Here is a 20,925-nt window from a genome sequence, read left to right as displayed (position 1 = left end):
ACACGCATACACACTGAGTATGTACAGAAGCCCAAGATGTAAACAGAGCTAAGGAGCCAAGTAAGGGAGGAGCGATTACATTAGGAATGCAAGTGTTGTGGTAAGTCACTCCAGTCGTGTTCGACTCTTTGCGACCCCATGGACTGCAGAATGTCAGGCTCCTCTGTCCATGGGATTCTCCAGGCAAGAATACTGGAGTGGGTTGCCATTTCCTTCTCCAGGGGATCTTCCTGACCCAGGGATTGAACCCGGGTCTTCTGCATCGCAGGTAGATTCTTTATCCTCTGACCCACTAGGGAAGCCACGTGAGAAAACCAGTTGCACAAAGACGCTGCCATAAAGAATTTCATTTGGCCTTGAGATTCCCAGTAGACAGGTGAAAAGGGTAGTGCTGCTGCTGCTGCTGAGTCGCTTAGTCGTGTCCGACTCTTAGCAACCCCATGGACTGCAGCCTACCAGGCTCCTCTGTCCATGGGATTTTCCAGGCAACTGTACTAGAGTAGGGTAGTAGTGTGTACCAAACTGAGATGAAAAGTGGGTGCACTCGTCTGTGAAGCCAGCATGAGGGCTGGGAGGACATCGGTGTTCCACAGGCTTCTGATGGCCATACGTCATCAGATGACACATTCATTCTAGAAGATAAATAATGGTCTCCAGTGCCCTATACGCACATCCTCATTTTACTTCTCAGTTCAGTTCAGTCGCTCAGTCGTGTCCGACTCAGGTTATATTGGTACTTGACATTTTTCAAGATTTGGAGGTGAGGAAGGTAGAGAATTAAACCATTATTTCTTACTAAGAACCTCCTAGATGCCATTCATTTGGTTAGCACTTATTGAACATCTACTAGGTACCAAGTTGTATGCTAGGAGCTTTCACACGTATTCTCTCAGTAATTCTCATATATATCCTAAAACACACTGTTATTCTACCCATTTTACTATGAATAAACCAAGGCTGTGAGAGCCAGTGTGTTGCTTCTGTGACAGAATTTAAGACAATCCCAGAAGATTCCCTGGGGATCCAGTGGTTAAGACTCCATGCTTTCACTGCAGAGGGCGCAGGTTTGATCCCTGGTGAGGGAACTAAGATCCTGCATGCTATACAGCAAAAAAACAAAATAAAGTTAAAAATTTTATTGTACAATTCCAGGAGAGTTCCCTGGTGACCTAGTGTTAGGATTCTAGGCTTTCACTGCTGTTACTTGGGTTCAATCCCTGGTGGGGGGAACTGAGATCCTATAAGCTGTGTGGTGTGGCAAAAAAAAAAAAATGCAATCCCAGACCTACCAGCCAAAGCCCACACTTATATCTCCACCAGCCTTGGAGATGAAGAGGTTCTTCCATCTGAAACTCAAGAGAGGGGAGGCAAACTAACCCATGTCACACAGCCAGTCAGTGACCAAGGAGAGAAAAGAGGCCAGTACCCTGAGTCCCTGCCCAGAGCCCACAGCCTAGGGCAGGCTGGTCAGCTTTTGTGCTCTCCCAGTGAGGACACAGAGGGATGGGAGGGCCTTCAACCTGTTCATTCTGCCCCTGACCCTAAATCTGACAAGAAAGGAAGTGGGGCAGCGGGTATAAATGAAATTGTGCGCTAAGCCCACCTCTTCTGGACGTAGAGCTTCACGAGGCATTTCCAGTTGAGTGCCTTCCTATAAAACAGAATAGAAGTGGAACATATCCATCAGCTTACCCTCCTCAGGAGAACTTGCATAGGTTATTCTGCCTCTCTGTGCCTCAGTTTCCTCATCTGTCAAATGGAGCATTTAACTAGAGAGTCTCCAAGAACTCTTTTCAAACCATGAAATTGTGTGGCTTATGGGAGGACCTCCTTGACAAGACTCAACACTTCGGCCACCTGATGCAAACAGCCAACTCATTGGAAAAGACCCTGATGCTGGGAAAGATTGAAGGCAGGAGGAGAAGGGGACGACAGAGGATGCGATGGTTGGATGGCATCACCGACTCAATGGACATGAGTTTGAGCAAGCTCCGGGAGTTGGTGAAGGACAGGGAAGCCTGGTGTGCTGCAGTCCACGGGGCCACAAAGAGGCGGACATGACTGAGTGACTGAACAACAAAGGACTTCCTTGACAACACCCACAAGGCCCCCCAGCCACACCCCCAGTCTTGCTCACACCACGTACCCCCAGACAACTGACCGTCTCTCGTTCCTCATACCCCTCAGGCCGCTGCTTACCCCCTGTCTGGAGCGCTCATCCTCTCCTCTCCACCTCCATAATGACTACCGAGCCCTCAGCTCCATCATCTCTCCTTCTGTCCTCAGGCTCCTGGCCCCAGGAACCTCCACTCCGCAGTGCTCTCCATTGTTTCATTCACCTAACTGTGGGAGTATCCCGCGGACACTGGACACAAAGATCCATCGGCAGGAGCCCTCTTTACTCCTGGTGTCCACGGGGCCCAGCACAGAGCCTGGCTCACTGGACCAAATGACTGAGTTGCTTCAGAGGGTCTCTAATTCTCAGTGTTACCCCATGTGGCAGAGAGAATGTAGGCCATGAAGTCAAGAGAAGTTCCCCACTAGAAGTGCTGACCTCTCACCCCATCCTAGAACAGTCGGAACATCACCTGTCTGCCTCCACCCCCAAGGGTAAAAATAGCTTGTCTGAAATCTGACACCTGAGTCATCTGGAGAATTCCTCCTGCTCCATTAAGGAGTCAGCCAGGGGCCAGAGAGGGCAGGGAGGGCATTTCCTAAATGCTTAGCCATTCCTATCTCATCCAATTCAAAGGAAACATTTGAGGTGTTATCACTACCAAGGTACCCAGGCGATCCAGAGAAGCCCCAAATCCAAGGTTGCCCAGTGCTGAACCACAGAGCAGGGATTAAGTGAGGCCCCCTGCCTCTATCTCCAGGGCAACCCTTGCCTCTGCACCAAGAGTGAAAAGGGTTTGGAGATCGAAAACGACTGCCTGCTGGTATGGATGGAGAAATTGAGGCTCACGGGCTGTCTGCCCAACATCTTAGGCAAAAGACCCTGAACTCCGGCAGACCTTAGGTGAATTAATGAGAAGCAGAGGACAATCCCCACCCCATCTTCATCCAAGACTAGTAAGGGTTAAAGGAGATACCAGGGACTTCCCTGGTGGTCCAGTGGTCAAGAATCCACCTTCCAATGCAGAAGACACAAATTCAATCCTAGTTTGGGGAACTAAGATCCCACATGCCACAAGGCAACGAAACCCCCATGTCATAAATACTGAGCCTACGCAGCAAAACTAAGACCTGACAGAGCCAAATAAATAAATGTTTTAAAAAACAGATAAAGGCGATCCCGAAACTAAAGCACCCAGTTAGCTGTGAGATGTGGTGCACATGTGAGGGAGGCTGGAGAAGATGGAGCAGCTGGGCAGGACCAGACTTGTCTTTCCTCCAGCAGGCTTATCACTGCTGGGAAACAAAATGGGGAGATGGGAGGGAACGTATGGAAAGGGCCTTGCAAACCTCAGTGGCTCAGCCCTCCTTTCATTTCAGCATTTCTTGAGTCTGAGTAGGGCCTGCTCACAGGGACAGGACAGCCGGCACAGAGCAAGACAGGGGTTACTCGGGAAATGCTGCTACACGGAGGGGTAGCAGGGGCCTGGCAACCAGGCAGAACCTGCAGGGACTGGCTGTGTGGGGCCAGGATTCAAATTAGCCTCAGCCAACAGCCTCAGTTCTGCTTCCCTACACTGGGCACTGTTCCTGCAGCATTTCGCAGAACAACGGATGGCACGTGAGCAAGTTTTTAAATCTCTCCGGCCCCAACTTTCTTGTTTATAAAATTCAAAGGTATGCAGGGGAGACTGACAACAATCACGCTCCCTTGTTTAATTACTTGGTATGTGCAGGTGGGGCACTGGCATTTTCTGTGCCTTCTCTCTCAATCCCCACAGAGCCCTAATAGTTAAATGTTGTTATTATTCCTATCTTGCAGATGGGAAAACAGGGACTCGAAAAGGTTAAGTGTCATGCACACACACACACACACACACACACACACACACACACACAACCATTATAGCCAGGAAAGGGCAGTCAGGGCTTGGACCCAAGTCTGTTTAACTCAAGGGCTAAGGCTGGCTGGGCGCTTTGCTGTAACTGCCTCTCTCTTGTCTGACACAGCAGAATGTTTACTGCTGTGTCCCAGGCATTCAGGCCCTTTCTCACCCACACATGCCAGGCGGGACCCCTAGGGAAGCTTCCTCCCCATGGACCCTCACACCCCCTGCAGGAAACAGTGATGGTATCATGACCTCCTCCCAGCATAGTCCAGCATCCAGGCACTTGTCCTACTAGATGCTCAAAGTTAGCAGCCTGTGAGGGAGAGAGGCGGCTACCTCCAGAGTGGAAACTGCAAGCTCTCTGTCAGCCAAAAACTGCTCTGTAAATCCTCAGTGCTCTGGAGTAGGAAAAAACCTCATGGACGGCTACATGTGCCTTCTCAGACACAGACATCTCAGTTACCAGCACCACCACCACCCTGCCCAGTGACTGTCCAACATGAGCTTGCTTGCTCTCTTGAGACAGGAGGCTCACTCCCTGCTGATGTAGACACTTCCCTTGTGTCTACATCCCCTTCTGCCTGACAGCAGGTCTGCCTGTCAGAGTTCTTCTATCTACCCCTCCCCAACTGACAGCTGCCTCCCTGAAGCTTTCTTCCTTGGAGCTGTTTGCCACCTCCTACCCCCTACCTCCAGCAGACCCCAGAAAGGGGCAGGAGGGGTCTGCACACAGGTAGTCTGACCCCAAGTGTGACTGGTCCCCACTTTGTGGCCTCTCAAGCAACCCTCTCCAATAGTACCCAGCTTGGAACCCACATTCACAGGCAATATCCCTCCATGGGAGCCCCTGGCAGTGGGGTGGGCCCTTCAGGATTGGTGAAGAGGAGGGCCAGCCTCTCTCCTTCATCAGAGCTCTTCATGCTCCCCCTGCTAGACAGCCAAGACTCCTGCCTGACACTGCCTCCAAGTCACCATGGCAACGGGTAGCCAGGCGATGGGCCAGGTCCAGCCATCCTGCAAACAAGCCCGTTTACCTTGGAGCTGGAAACACCAGTTACAGGGACCACAAGTCCTCTCCAGAAGGACAAAATGGGGAGGGAAGAGAAGGAGAAGAGGGATGGAGGGGAGGAGAGATGGGTTACAAAGAGAAAGAGGGAAAGAAGGGGAAGAAGGAGAGGAAATAGAAAAAGCATGTGGTCAAAGAACGGATGCTGGCAGGGAACAGAGCAAGCAGAAGAGACACACACACCAGAGAAGTGAGGAAGGCAGGAAAGGGGCCCCTCCCAACCTCCCCCACCGCTCACATTCCTCAAGCCTGAGCTGCTCTCAGCCCTTTGGGATTCTGGCCACAGCTGGGACTTCCTGCCCCAGGAAGCTAACAGCCCCGTGGCCCCTTGGAGGCCCCAGTTGCTGCTCTGGCCCCTGCAGTCCCCTCCGCTGAGGGACAGTGTCTGCCCTCCCCAGCAGGTGGGGCCCCTGTCCCAACCCCAGGCAGCACTTACAGGCTCAGTCTCCTGCTCAGGTCCCCACAGTTTCCCTGAGGCCCAGCCGGTCTCTGGTCACCAGATCGCCTGCCCCTCTCCTCATACTCTGACCTCTTGCCCCCAGAGTGTTCAAGAAATCAGTCCCAAGCAGAGCAGAGTGGCGATAATAGGTGTGACTTCATCCACAGAACACACTTCCTTATACTGTGACAGGAATGGGTCACAGAAGGAGGTCTTCCAAGAGGATACCAACCCTCGGGGGGCTGCTTCCAAGGCCCCAAGTCTGGAGGTGGAAGGGTGGGAGTGAGAACTGGGCCTGGCCTGCTCCCTGGTGGGTCTGCTGAACTGAAGCAGATGGCCCAGTGGTTCTCTGCTGGGCACTTACCATGTTCCAGGGCCTTCCTCAGCCTCAAGCTCTTTGGCTGTAAGATGCTCTTATCATTCTTGGCCTAGTCTCACTCCCACCTCCATGTGCCCTGAACTGTCTCAGAGGAATCTGAGCCCACAAGAAAGTCTTGTTTAAGAGGGATGATCAGGGCAGAGAGAGAGAAAAAGGAAAAACAGGAAGGCACAGGGGGCTGGCAAGAGGAAAACAGACTGTACTAGAATCCTGGCCCAGCCTCTGTCTCCCTGGATAATTAATTAAGCCACTCTAAACCTCACTTTGCACATCTGTAAAGTGGGAATAATAATATCATAGTGAGGATTCAATGGGATTATACACAAAATGCTTGGACCAGGATCTGACCTGAAAAGTGCTTAAAAAGTACCAGCTCTCCATATTGTTAAAAAGTCAAGGCATTTGTATCATTTTTGTAGATTCCATACAAAACAGAAATAGACCCACAGTCATAGAAAACAAATTTAAGGTTACCAAAAGGGAAAGGGCTGGGGAGGAGGGTAAATTAGAAATTTGGGGTGAACAAATATATACTAATATTAATATAGAGTCCCTTAGATAGCAAGGAGATCAAACCAGTCAATCCTAAAGGAAATTAACCCTGAATATCCATTGGAAGGACTGATGCTGAAGCTGAATCTCCAGTCCTTTGGCCATCTGGTATGAAGAGCCAACTCATTGGTAAAGACCCTAAGGCTGGGAAAGATTGAAAGCAAAAGGAGAAGGAAATGACAGAGGATGAGACAGTTAGATGGCATCACCGATTCAATGGACACGAGTCTGAGCAAACTCTGGGAGACAGTGAAGGACAGGGAAGCCTGGCGTGCTGCAGTCCATGGGGTTACAAAGAGTCAGACACAAGTTAGCGACTGAACAGCAACAATTAATATATGCAAATGGATAAACAACAGGGACTTACTGTATAGCACAGGGAACTATATTCAATATCTTGTGCTAACCTATAATGGAAAAGAACCTAAAAGTACAGAGGCACTGTCGAAGGACACAGGAAATCATCCTAACCGAAGGGCCTGCACTGGTCCCTAGGGTAAGAGATGCCCACTGTAAGTGGCCAGGCAGCCTTGGCAGGGCCCACAGAAAGCTTCGGGGCAAGGACCCAGGCTTTGGGTGGAGTGGAGAACTGCAGGAAGCTCCCGGCAACGGTGAGGATCAGATGAGCCTTTCAAGCCCCACCCCAGGACAGTCATTCCAAATAAAACATGCCATCTGTCTGCCATCAGGGCTTCATTTCAGCCGTGGATCAAGATGTTGAACAGGATGGCGTCCATGGCACTCCATGGGGGCCTCCCCCAGATGACCACTCACAGTTTAACCAGACTCAACAAATTCTCATCTCCCAGGCCCCTGAAAGGCTCAAGATGCCTCACTAAGGAACTGGTTTCTTGGACTAGAAGGCAGTGATCACTAGAAACCAACTTGGGTTTATAAGGAACAAGGCATTCCAGGCACAAAGGAAGAGCTCACCAGGGCAGGAATAGACATATTTTCACGTTCGCACAGACCCAGAATATTGTGTGTTCAGTAGACATGAGTCAAATCGAACCTGGGAGCCATCTCCCCCATTTGTGTGCTCTATTCAGCATCTGGTTAAAGGATATGAATGAAGACACACTTGGCCACACACGGCCACCTGAAAGGTTGCAACTTTTAGATAGAAAACCAAACAGATGAAAGTGAGTAAGAGCCATGCTATCAACCTGCACTTAAGTTTTTCTGTTGCTGTCACTTTGCTCTAAGATATATGTGTACTTGGGCTTCCCAGGTGGCTCAGTGGTAAAGAATCCGCCTGCCAAGGCAGGAGACGCAAGAGATGCAGATTTGGTCCCTGAGTTGGGAAGATCCCCTGGAGCAGGAAATGGCAACCCACTCCACTATTTTTGCCTAGAAAATTCCATGGGCAGAGGAGCCTGGGGGGCTACAGTCCATAGGGGGTTGCACAGAGTCAGACGCAACTGAGCACAGATCCCATATATGTGTGCTGGGGTGGTGCTAGCTTAATGGCTGTTTCTGCAAAAACGGCCTCATGGTTTCCTCCATCAACAAGCTCACCAGTGACAAGTCCTGCTGCATTCAAACAGGGCCCTGTGGCTGCTGGAGGCGTCTTTGGAGGTGAGAGCTGGGAACGTGTTCAAGACAGGAGTGACTTGGGGGCAGGGGTATGGCAGGCAGTGTGAGGCCCAGTCCAGTGAGGGGGAACAGAGGGGACAGCGGGTGGCACAGGGTGGACAGTCAGGCAACAGGAGAAACAGTGAGAGGGCCGGGCTACATATGGCCTGGGTGACAGGCCTCTGGCTACAAATATGAGGGCTGGCTGAGTCAGCACAGGAGGGTCCTGGTAAGGAATAAAACCCAGACTAAGCAGGAGTGGACAAGGTTAGAAAGAGGCTAATTCTGGCTGGGGATCAACGGCAATCTTTTTTAAAACTCCATTCCTTCCTTCAAGAAGATACTGAGAGTACAGCACTGAACACCAACCCAGACTCTTCACTCACGAACAGACAATAAACAAAGGAACAAGATCATTTTAGAGTGAAAAGTGATATAAGAAGGAAAACAGCGCGTAGCACTATTTACAATAGCCAAGTCATGGAAGCAACTAAACGCTCATCAACAGAGGAATGGATAAAGAAGAGGTGGAACATACACACATGGAATATCAGTCATAAAAAAGAATGAAATAATGCCATTTTCAGCAACATGGACAGACCCAGAGATTATATTAAGTGAAGTCAGGCAGACAAAGAAAAACATCACATATCATTTATATGTGGAATCTAAAAAAGTGAAACAAAGGAACTTATGTACAAAACAAACAGACTCACAGATACAGAAAACAAACCTAAAGTTACCAAAGGGCATGGGGGTGGGGTGAGAATAAACTAGGAGTTCGGGGTGAACAAAAACATACTGCTATACATGAACTAGATAAACAAGGTCCTACTGTATAGCACAGAGAACTACACTCATGTCTTGCAATAACTTATAATTAGAAAAGAATTTGAAAAAGAATATATATGTATAACCGAATCACTTTGCTATACACATGAAACTAACACAACATTATAATACAAACTATATTTCAATTCTTTTTGTTTTTTAAATATTTCCATTTTTAAAAAGAAGACACGGACTTCCCTGGTGGTGTACCTGCCAAGGGGCACGGGTTTGATCCCAAGTCTGGGAGGATTCACACCACCTGCAAAGCAACTAAGCCCGGACTCCATAGCTGCTGAGTCCTCACTCAAGAACCCGCAAGCTACGACTACTGAGCCCATGGGCCTAGACCCCATGTTCTGCAACAGGAGAAGCCATTACAGTGAAAAGCCCACACACTGCAAGCAAGAGTAGCCCCTGCTCACTGCAACTAGAGAAAGCCCACACAAAGCAAGGAAGACCCAGTGTAGCCAAATAAATAAATAAAAATTTTAATAATAACTAAAAAGAAGAAGAAAAACAGCGGATGTGAAAGAGAGACAAGGTGGTGGACTGGAAGGGGCTAATTTAGATTGGGTAATCAAGGAGGGTCATGGCCAAGATCTGAATGACAAGCAAGAGTGATTGAGCAAGGCTCTGGGGGCACAGGGTCCCAGGAAGGGGAGCAGAGTATGTAAAACGCCCAAAGAGGAACAGGGACAAGCTTGGCTGCCAGAGGAGCAGTATGGTGGGCAGTGAGGCTAAAGCAGTGTCAGGGAGAAGGGAACAAACTAGTCCCACATTGCCCAAAGCCTAAAGTTCCAGTGGAATTTGGATTCTACTCCACATGTGATGGGAAGAACTGGAGGCTGTGAATGGGGAGAGAGATGATCTGACCTGCATTTTAATGTCACTTTGCTGTTGTATGGGGCTTCCCACGTGGCTCAGTGGTTAAAAACAAAAACAAAAAAAAAAAAACACCTGCCAATGCAGGAGACACTGGCTTGATCCCTGGGTTAGGAAAATCTCCTGGAGGAGGAAACGGCAACCCACTCCAGTATTCTTGCCTGGAAAAAATCCCATGAACAGAAGAGCTTGGCAGGCTACAGTCCATGGGGTCAAAGAGTTGGACACGGCTGAGCACCCACGCATGCTGTTGTGTGGCGGCAGATTGCAGGCTGAGAGAAGAAGCAGGGAGACTCCTCCGTGGGCAACTGCAGTCCAAAGAGAGATGATGGACCCACGTGCATTTGGGAGGTGGAATCATCATGACTTGCCGATAGCTTCCATGTGTGAGAGGGACAAAAAGCTGGTAGGAGAGGGGTCTCCATGTGCCAGAGAGCCACCTATGTATGGCTCAGGGGCTGTCCCAAAACTGCTCTCCCAGAAGCTCAAAGACCACTGCTTAGAATCTATGGCTGACACTTACTGTGCACCTTCTGTGTGCCAGGCCTAGTCCTTGGGGGTCCTTTAATTCTCAAATGCACCCTGAATCAGGAGTCCTCCTTTTACCGTCGAGGAAAAGGAAACTCAGGGAACGCGGAAAGATCCACACAAAGACACATGACCAGTAAAAGGCAGAGCAGACACTGGACGTGGATTCTTCTGACTCCAGAGCCTGGCAGGAGTGCTGCCCCAGGGGATGCCAGCCCTGGAGGGGGATCGGATCACTCAGCCCGCAGGACTTTTCCGACAAAGCCTGGCACTTGGGAGACCCTCCATAGGTTGCCTCCTGGCTCTCCTGCCTTCCAGGTGTTGTGGAGAAAGCTGGAGAGGGAGTGGTCCCTGGCCAGTCCACCCCACCGTGGGCTGTGGGAATCACCATTTCCCCCCACCATGGCCTCTTCAGAGGGCCTACTAGGCTCAGAAGTCCCTCCCAGTCTCGCTGAGAACCAGTCTGAACAGGAGTGAGACACACCTTCTCTTAGTCTGGCAGCCTGGAAGCTCCACTTTTATCTCCCTAAGCAAGGGCAGGTGGGTGGGGACCAGTTACTCTCAGCCTCAGGGTGGGGGTGGAGGAGGCAATGCTGTGCTTGCCCTTTCCCTTGACCCAAGGTTATTCAGTCTTTGGGTCCCTTCCTCTCCCAGGGCCCATATGTCCCACATACCCCACCACTCTCAAAGCCTGTAGGCAGGCCATCCAGTCTCTATGTATCATGGAGCTACCCTCCTTGACCCAAAGCAGGCTCAAATGACAGGGACCATTATTACCTCCAAGTCCACGTGTTACCGATGAGAAAACTGAGGCTGGGAAAAGGTAGCCACTAGCCGCTAGAACCAGCCAGAGCCTTCTGACTCCAGAGCACCATCCCTCCCACAGCTCCGAGGGGCCGTATCAGAAGAGAAGTAGAGGAGCTGGGTCTCTCCACAGCCCCTCCAAGGGATCAAATGGAAATTGAGACCAACCTGGTTTGGCTCAGCCCTGAAGGGTGCTGTAAATCCGAGGCTGCTTTAGGAAGACTGGAAAGCCACTACCCTATCTGACCTCTGACCTGGATTCCAGGTCTGGGAGCAGGGCCACACCCCAGGGCAGATCAGAGCCAGTTTTAGAGATGGAGAGGCCAGGGTTCACATCCCGAAGGATGGGCCTCCAGGGGCCACCTCAAGGGTGCTGCCAGCCAGTCTGCTGACTCTCTGCAGTTCTGAACAACCAGACCAGGTAAAATACATACAGTCACTTTCTAAACTGTAAAGTGGGCACATATATGAGGAGAAAAACTCCTTGAGAACAGGAACCAGGTCCCATTCTCTCTAGAGAACCAGGGCCTCCCCCCTCAACTCTATTGAAACACGGTTGACAAATAAAAGTTGCACACATTCAGGTTGCAAAACGCGATGTTTGGATATACGTATATATTGTGGAATGACCACCACAATCAAGCTAATCAAGACATCCATCACATCATTTACCCTTTCTGGGGTGAGGCGCAAGGACATTTATGATCCACATTCTTAGCAAATTTCCAGTTCATAAGACATTATTAACTACAGTCACCATGCTGTACTTCAGGTCTCTAGAACTTATTCATCTTACAACTGAAAGTTTGTACCCTCTGACCAACATTTTCCCTTTTCCCCCCAACACCAGTCTACTATACTATTTTTTTTTTCGTTTGGCTGCATGGTGAAGCATACAGGATCTGAGTCCCTGACCAGGGCTCAAACCCACAGCCCCCGCAGTGGAAGCTCAGAGTCTTAACCACTGGACCACCACGGAAGTCATCTACTATACTTTTATGAGCACCTACTATGTTCCAGGCATTTATATACATTATATAATGGCTTTGAATCCACAAGCCATTTAATGCTGGAGATGGTGAAGGACAAGGAGGCCTGGCGTGCTGTGGTCCATGGGGTCGCAAAGAGCTGGACAAGACTGAGCGACGGAACAACAACTGGACCCTGTGAGGGACAACACTCCCTCTTGCACGGACGAGGGGACTGAAGCCAGTGGAGCTGGGACTTTGCTTTTCTCACTGACAGAGCTTTCTACTCATTCACTAGGCTTCCTCTCCAGAAGAGAGGCTTAACACTTAATGTCTACTCACATTAATTACTCTTAAGTACTGTCTGATTTGCTGAGAGCAGATTATTACTACCGAAGAAGGCGCAGGCAGGATACATATTATATGGGCAAGGGGGCCAGGGAGGGAGGGACTCCTCAAGGGGCCAGTGCCAAATGCTCTCCCTATTCCTTTGGAAATAATTTTTCCCACATCTTATAAACCTCCGCCTGGACCATGCTTTCTAACCTGGAAAAGTTTTCAAAGCTGAGCTACCCCATCATCCTCTCCAGGGAGAGCGCCCTGTCCTGTCGGCTGTGAGGGGACACCTCTGCCCTTCCCTCTGTCACAGCCCAGCCACACCGAGCTGTCATCGTAGGTTTGAACCTCAGTCTTTCTATCAGTTAGGGGGCACCTGAGGACAGGTCCAGTCTGACTTGTCCCTGTGTCCCCCAAATGCTGGACTCTGGTCCTTTCCATCACTGCTCGATACCACCTTCTACCCACAAGGAGACTGCTTCTGGGAACAGCAGGAACATGCAGGCCCACAGCCAGGGAGCTGGCAGAGGACCCAGCCAGCAGCACCATCTGTCCCTGGAGCCACAGGGCACAGAAGGCACAAGGCAGAGGTGTCAGTCCCTCGGCTCAGCCAGGTCAGCCCGGGACAAGGAGAAGAACCACAACACCAGGGCCCCTGCCCAGCTGCAGCTTAGCATCAGACAAGACTTTGAATTCTCTAACTCACTCAAAGTGACTCAGTGCCAGAGCTTTGGTTTTCTCACCGGTAAAGCTAAATGAAAACCAGCAGCCTTGCAGAGCTGTTGGGAAGTTTAACTAAGCCTGACACTCAGTAGGTGTTCAACAAAAGGTAGCATTTACCATATCACCCAACCCACTGACCCTGTCATTGACCCACTAAGGAAACTGAAGTCCAGAGGAGACAGAAAAGAACCAATATTTACTATAGTCAATTATGTGCCAAGTTCTACACTCCTCCAATGCCTTTAATCTTGCCAACAATCTAACAACACCTGCAGGAACAGACCTGCTTCACAGGAAAAGGCCTACAAAGATGAGATGAGTGAGCATCTCAAAGGCAGTTAGCACTTAGCACTGTCCAGCTTGGCCCCAGGCTCCTGAACCAGGCACAGGTGAAGGGCAGAGGTGCAGCCTCTCCAGGCCTTGGTGTGGATGAGGTTGAAGCAGGAGGTCAGCTCTGAATCTGCATTGTCAGTGTGTGAAGGTAGGCCGAGGAGGTTGGCGTGGATGAGTCTGGATGGGAGAGTGAGGCTACTTACTGGGTGGCCAAGACAAAGGCTGGGAAAGGGGTCCTACTTAGCAGGTAGGGGTTCTGAGTCTCTTGCCAGTGATACAAGCCCCGCACATCCCCTTACTTCTCCATGCCTTGCCTGCATCAGGGTGCTGATCCCACAGTCCACCTCCCAACTGTGAGCGGTCGGGGTGGATGGGAAGCAGTGGGGACCTTCACAGCCCTGGCCTTTCAGAGGAGAGGAACTCCTTTGATGTGTCTCCCTGGGCTGCTGAGCTCAGTGTGCAGGGACTACACACATTGGCACCAAGCCTGGGGTCTAGAGAGCCCCACGGAGTACACAGCCTGGTGGGCAGGGCAACAGGACTCACAGCACTCCAACCCTGCTCACGGGGCCCAGGCCCCCAGCCTGCAGCTCATCATAGCCTTGTCTCAGACCCTTCCAGCTGTCCGGCCCTCACTCACTCCACTCCCAGCCACGCCAGCCTCCCTTCAGCAGCTTGCCAAGCTCCCCCAACCTTGGAGCCTGCAAATGAATGCTATTCCCTCTGCCTGGAATGCTCTCCCCACAACTCCTCCCATGGCCGCCTCCTTTTCAGCCGCTGGGTCTCTGCTCAGCTGTCACCTGGTCAGAGAACTCTCTTCTGACCTCTTTCATTATTCTCTATCAGTTCTCTGTTCCCCAGACAATCGGAGTTTAATCTCGGCAGTGCCACTCACTAGCTGTGTGACCTTGGGCAAGTTACTTAACCTCTCTGTCTCAGTTTCATCTTTAACATGGGCCCCGCACCACTATCTACTTCACAGAATTGTTATAAGGAATATACCAGCTAATGCAAGCTTGTCATCTAGCTCGCATCTATGACATTTATTATTACTATTCACAGCTCTTATCACAGATCTTCATTGTATATTTCTTTGACTACCTTTTCACTGTGTCTCCCTCATTAGCTGTCAGCTCACAACAGCCTGGGTTCATCACAGAATACTCAACCCTGACACAGGCGAATCACTGTAGAGGAAACACCCGAGGCCAACACAACATCCCAAGGAAACACCATTAATTCTGGGAGCAGAAGGATGGAGGTTTGAAGGGGAATGACGGCAGAGCCGGGTTTTGAAGGATGAAGATGAGTCCTCCAAACAGACTAAGAACACCAACTCTGTCCACCCATGGCTGAGGCTGGGGTTCAAATGTGGCTCCCAAATAGGCGGAAGCTAAGTGTCTGAGTTTCGTCTCCTCTGGGAACCCTTCGGCCTTCTCTGAGCCGTCATGGCCGCCCATTTGTTCACAAGTTTTTGTGTTCCTGCTACATGAAAGACACATTATTTTATGTCTAGGGTTTTCTCTTCCCCCACCACTCAGTGGGGTTGTTGAGGAAGCCAGGCCCCTGCTTTTCACTGTCAGGACCAATCTCAAAGTGCTGCAAAAACCCTTCACAAACATCCAGACCCCCAGGACGTCAAGGCTGATGGAGACTTCAGAGAACGACCAGAAAAGGGGAGCACCCGGCCTAAGGTTAAGTATGAACAATGGGGCAAAGATGAGACATTAATCCAGAGGTGGCCAAATACTGTGTCCTAAACCTCCCCACACTTTGAACCAGACCCCACCTGAGACTGGGGGTGGGGGTGGGGAGCAGTTCCAATAGCTGTCCTCAGGTTCAAGGTGAAGCAGGGGGTTACCACAGGCGGTCAGAAGCAGCAGGCAGGCCTGTGGGCTCGTGAACACGTGCACAGATGCCCACAGCTGTATCTGGTCTCCTATCACCCTGTCAGCAGCACCGCCACGTGCAGGGCTTCTCCGGGGAAACTGGGACAAAAAACCCTATCCTCATTCCCAGTGTAAGTGAAGTCCTGGGCCCCTTGGGGAATTGCCTAGACAGGGCTAGAACCCAGGTTTAATAGAGGTTCACGGCCTCCCACAGGGTGCCCGCAGGTCCCTGCCAAACCAGGAGGGCAGGACTCAGTATCCAGTACAGACTGACCACTTGCATGGGGAAGAAGGGTCTCCACTGAGAGAAACAGGACAAGCAACCCTTTCAGCACCACCACATGGGCATCAACGCTCCTCTAGCCTCGTCCCCCAGGCTGGCAGCAGACTTGCAACCTCACTCACACGCACCGAGTGCTCACTGGGTACCCAGAAACAGGTAAGAGTCAGAACCGACTCCAAAACGCTCAGTTTGCAGTGCCATGTGATCCGACAAGGGTCCTGAAACCCTGTGAGGCAGTGCTCGCGGGTTATCTGAGGACTCCATTTAACCCAGTTCTCTTTGTCCCCAGGGAAGAGTTTGGTGGAGTTTTTTGGTTTGCTTGCTTTTCATTGAAAACGACTCTGGTAACAAACTCAGAAAATGGTCTCCTTCTGTATTCCGGGAGAGCTTAGGGAACTCAGGAGGAAACAAGGGGAGTCCAAGGAGATCTGCCATTCAGGCAGCAATCCAAAGGTGGTGATCAAGGGCACAGTGTTCTCAGCCAGTATGAGGTCACCCATGTCACCCTATGAGCCCAACTTCCATGCCCACCCCACCTCTACTCCCAGACTCAGGGTGCGGGCAGGGGCAAATATCGGGAAGCAGAATGCCAGCTGGGCTCCGAGTTGGGTCACGTGGGTGGGAATCCCATTCTGGGCTTTCATCAGGCCTAGGCTTAAGTTCTCTAAGAGCTCAAACTCTAGAGCCAGACTGCCCAAGTTCAAATCTCCGCTCTGCCACTTTCTTCCAGTGTGATAATGGGCAAGTCTTCAACCTCTCTGAGACTCAGTTTCCTCATGGAGGACGTGGAGATGATAACTGCACCTATCTCACAAAGCACTGGAGGAGTTATAAACACAAAGCATCTGATATGATGCCTAGCATGGTCAGCTGTATAAGGATTTGCTACTACTGTCATCTCTGTGATAAAGACACATGGCTCCTCCACGGCCTTCTCCCCAGTTACTGATGAGGATCATGGGAAAAGAGTCATGAAGGGTTAAAGACAACAGGGCACAAGAGAAGACACAGACAGCCCTACCCACCTGGAAGAGGCTCTCTGCCCTGCACTCAGGGGTGGGACCAAGAAGCCCTAATGCTCAGATCCCATCCTTGGTCTCACTGAGAAGCTGCCTGTGTCCACTGGTTCATTAAGCATTTCCTCAGCCCTGGCCACGCCCATCCCAGTGCTGGGAATGCCAAGAGCAACCTCGGGTGGTGGGAGAGATGGACATGCAAATTCAACACAAAATCCACGGTGGGAAGGAGCTAGCACAAGGGCTTGTCATGTCAAGAGAAATCTCGGAAAGCTTTCCAGAGGAGGCAGCATCTGAGCAGAGATCGGAGGGCTCAGAAGAAACTTATCACGGAGACAAGTTCACAGGAAGCTGGTGGGGAGTCTGGCGGTGGCGGGGTGGGGGGTCACTTAGCAGAGAGCACTCTTGCAGAGGAGGGAACAAGGGTGGTGCACGGAGGCAGTGGCAAGCCATGCGGTATGGCTGCCATACCAAACGCAGAGGCAGAGGCGTGGGGAAGGGGGAATGAGGAGGGAAAGCGGGGCAGAGGCATATTACCAAGATCCCTTTGTATAAGGTAAGGAATGTGAGCGCGATACCGAAGGCAGCCTTCTGAACAGGTGAGGAATAATTACATTTGCCTTTAGAAGCATCTCTGTAGTGGAGGGTGAGTAGGAGGGGGTGGACCTGTGATAGGGAAGCAGGGAAGGAAAGGTGCTGGGCCAGGTGAGGATGGTACGGTCTGGGCTGAGTGGTGGTCGTGCAGATAGAGGAAGGGAGTGGAGAAGAGATGTCTTTATTTACCCCTTTTTAAAGGCTTTCCCCAAAAATGTCTTCGGAGGACACTCACTCTGCATCCAGCATAGCACGGCTGCCAGTCTGTCCTGAGCCATTTCCCATTTACCAGATCAAAGGCCCCCACCAGGGACTGCTGAGCACTTGGGTCTGTCTGGTGCCTCAGCATCCAATCTCAGCTCCAAAGTCCCCATTAAGAGGTTTCAGGGAAACGTTCTCTGCAAGGTTACCTTGCAGAACACCTTCCCAACAGCCCTCACTTGGTCCTGCATATGCTCTCCCAAAGAGGCCACTGTCCCCAAGAACCCTTCGGTTTCAGTCTGCCATGCTCACTCACCCACCCACACAGCCCTAGCCGATGACTTCTAGCAGCTCCGAGCCCTTCGAGCCCTGAACCCCGAGAGTTAAACACCACAGAACCACAGAGCTCAGTCATCCGGCAGAAACAAGCATGGAACTCCACGGGGAGACACACACACACACCCCCAGAATAGAATCCCAGATGCCAAGAACTTGCCGAAGATGATTCTACTCAACAGGGCTAGTCAGTCTAACAGCCCCTGGGGCTTGTTTGGTGATTGTTGCTTATAATGAACCAGCCCAGGAGTTCTGAAATTTCTCCTTGCAGAGAGAGCTAGAAAATGGCCCGTGGAAGGGGAGAGAGAAGATGTAGGACTTCTGACTTTAAATGGAAACTTCAGTTCTCTTTTGGGATCCCCAGACTCCAGTCCCCTCCCTTCTGCCTCCAAGCCTCCCTCCCCCGCCCACCCTCCATACCCTTCGCAGGTGATTGCCGACAGTCTGGATCATTGCTGCGGAGGCCCACTAGCTGGTCGCACCCTCCTCGGAGAGACACTGGTCAGAGAGACTCTGACAGCCGGCTCCAACTCCGAACACAGCGGATCGCCTCGCCACCCACTCCTCCTCCCCCTCCCCGCTCCCTCCCTCCAGAGCCAGCCCTTATCACCGAGCCCGGGCCCTTTCTCAGACTGCCCCTCTCCCCTACAGCCCTGCACAGAGGCTCCTGTGCCCGCCTGCTCAGTGCAGAGGAAGGAGAGAGGCTGCCAGCTGGGCCGCAGCCACGTCAGGGGCCCTGTGCCCGCCCACTGGGCACCCAGCCGGACACTCACTACACCTCCAGCCACCACCAAACTTGGTCATCCCCACTTCTAGCCCCTGACGTCCTTCCCACAGGGTCTCTGCTCTGGGGTCATTCCCGGTCCCAGCCAGGAAGACTGACAAAAGGGCACCAGGTTTCCATCAGGTTTCCATCCATCCACAAAGGGTCAGGCCAGAAGGTGGCAGGAGGCCAGGGAGCTGCCAGCAGCCTCCCAGAGAGATACCAGATCCACCTGCTAGGACTCTTCACCCTTGGGGAGCCACCTCACCGGGGACAGGGCACACCCCCTCACTTCCTTAAAATAGGCAGTGTGACTTTTCTAAAAGTGACACCTACCAAATTCCACCCACGGGCACCACAGAGTTCAGCCCCCGGGCACCCACCCCAGCCCCTCTCTAGCCACTAGTGACTGAAAGACCACCAGGATCTTCCCTTCTCCCTCTCACTCCTGCAAGAAGCATGGTGAGGCAGACTCGACACACACGTGGGATTTCTCATGACAGGCCAACAGAATCAAGCGCTTGGTGCTTAGGGAAAGAAGGAGGGGGGTGGAATGCAGGCTGGGATGGATGCGTGCACGGGGCCCAACAAACAGCACCTTGCAGCAACCTTCACCCACTGTGCGCTGGGCCTCACCACGTCCTCATTTCAACTCCCTGCACGGGCACTTGGGGAGGGTGGGTGAGGTGTCCCAGGTGGCACAGCTATTGAGTGCAGAGCTGTACTGGAACAGAGGTCAGTCTGATTCTGAGGCCTCTGCCCCGCACTGCCTCTAGTTCACTTACCACATGCCTAATGTCTCCCCCTGGGCCTAAGACAACTGGGTTCTGGCCTGTTTTTTCTTTTCACTAATGTGCTGTGTGACTCTGGGCAAGTTTCTGGCTTTCTCTGGGCCCTCTTGTTCTAGGAGTCAAGGACTCTACCATCCATCACTATGAGCTCAGGCCTTCCCTTTGAAGAGTTTATGTCTGTCAGTAGGCTTCAGTGTTGACAAATGAAAAATTAAAGTCAAGCCTTAAAAATGGCAAGATGGGGACTTCCCTTGTAGTCCAGTGGCTAAGACTCTGAGCTTAATGCAGGGAACCTGGGTTCGATCCCTGGTCAGGAAACTAGATCCCACATACTAAGATGTTACTGCTGCTGCTGCTAAGTCACTTCAGTCGTGTCCGACTCTGTGACCCCATAGACGGAAGCCCACCAGGCTCCCCCGTCCCTGGGATTCTCCAGGCAAGAACACTGGAGTGGGTTGCCATTTCCTTCTCCAATGTGTGAAAGTGAAAAGTGAAAGTGAAGGCGCTCAGTCGTGTCCGACCCTTAGCGACCCCACAGACTTCAGCCTACCAGGCTCCTCCATCCATGGGATTTTCTAGGCAAGAGTACTGGAGTGGCTTGCCATTGCCTTCTCCAGAGACTAAGATGAGGGGCAGCCAAACAAATAAATAATTTTTTTTTAAATGGCAAGATGGTCCAAGGATGGCACTGAGGGTTGGGGTAATCTGGGAGGCTTCGTGGAGGAGGCAGTGCTAGAGCTGGACTGGAAACTGAATCAGCTAATAAAAGGGATGAGGTGGGAGGCCTAAAGGGAAAAGAACAGGATGCAGTCAGAGGCAGTAACCATCCTCATCTTGTAGGAAAAATCTGGAAATCTATCACTGAGGACCCTGAATGCCAGGAAACAGGGTTCAGACATCAAGAAGCCTCTGAGTTGAAGTTCGTCCTCAACATGATAAAAAGCCATGTGAGGTGAAGAGGACAGGTGTCACGAGAACTTTCTGGACAGGTAAGAAGAACAGCTCAGAAAGAGGACAGTTCATCTCACTAGATAAAGCAGGCAGGAGGACAATTTCAGGGTCTTCATTATGCAGATGAGGGGAAGGAAACCCAGAAAGCCTCTGGTCCCCAACCCTACCCTCTCTCCAGAGGTGTCTGGACTCAGACTCACTGGACTCAGTCTAATCCCTTCATCTTACAGACGGGCACACGGAGACCCAGGGATGAAAAGTCAGCCACCCAGAGTCACACAGTTAGGAAGCTGTCTAGAATCACCACTCCTGACCTCAAACCTAGAGTCCTGGCCACCAACGCCACAACAAGGCATAAAATATGAAAGGCTTCATTCAGTTAGACTTAGGAGAAGACTTCCAGCAAGGCTGAATCAACATACTATCAAGAACTAGATCCTTCTGCAGAGGCCCCAGCAGCCCACGAAGGTCTCCCTCCCCTTTGCTGTTTTTTACAGAACTGACTCTTGTGTCTCTTCAGCAGCTCTGTTTGGTCTATTATTCCAATGAATATTTCCATAGGTGTCTGTCTCCCCTTTCCAATTTGGGAGCCCCCTGATGGCTGAGATCACATCTTATTGATCTTTGTGCCTCTCCCACAAGCCCCCAGACCAGGGCCCTAAATGCAGAAGGCATGAGACA

At 51.3% G+C, this 20,925-nt stretch overlaps 1 protein-coding gene across 1 annotated transcript in view; it reads right to left on the bottom strand.

Annotated features, from left to right (window-relative positions):
* ACOT11 (acyl-CoA thioesterase 11) overlaps positions 1-18,395 on the bottom strand; it is a 50,371-nt gene extending 31,976 nt beyond the window's left edge. Inside the window, exon 1 of the mRNA XM_055402386.2 lies at positions 18,160-18,395. Within this exon, the coding sequence (XP_055258361.1) occupies positions 18,160-18,192 (33 nt within the window). The 5' untranslated portion in view covers positions 18,193-18,395. The remainder of the gene's footprint in view (positions 1-18,159) is intronic.
* Positions 18,396-20,925: the final 2,530 nt, after the last annotated feature.

Source organism: Moschus berezovskii, chromosome 4 (genome assembly GCF_049115385.1).
Source record: "Moschus berezovskii isolate FMDL1 chromosome 4, NW_MosBer_1.0, whole genome shotgun sequence".
Classification (NCBI taxonomy): Eukaryota; Metazoa; Chordata; class Mammalia; order Artiodactyla; family Moschidae; genus Moschus; species Moschus berezovskii.
Note: the sequence above shows the minus strand (reverse complement) of the source record. Positions and strands in the feature narration are given on the sequence as shown.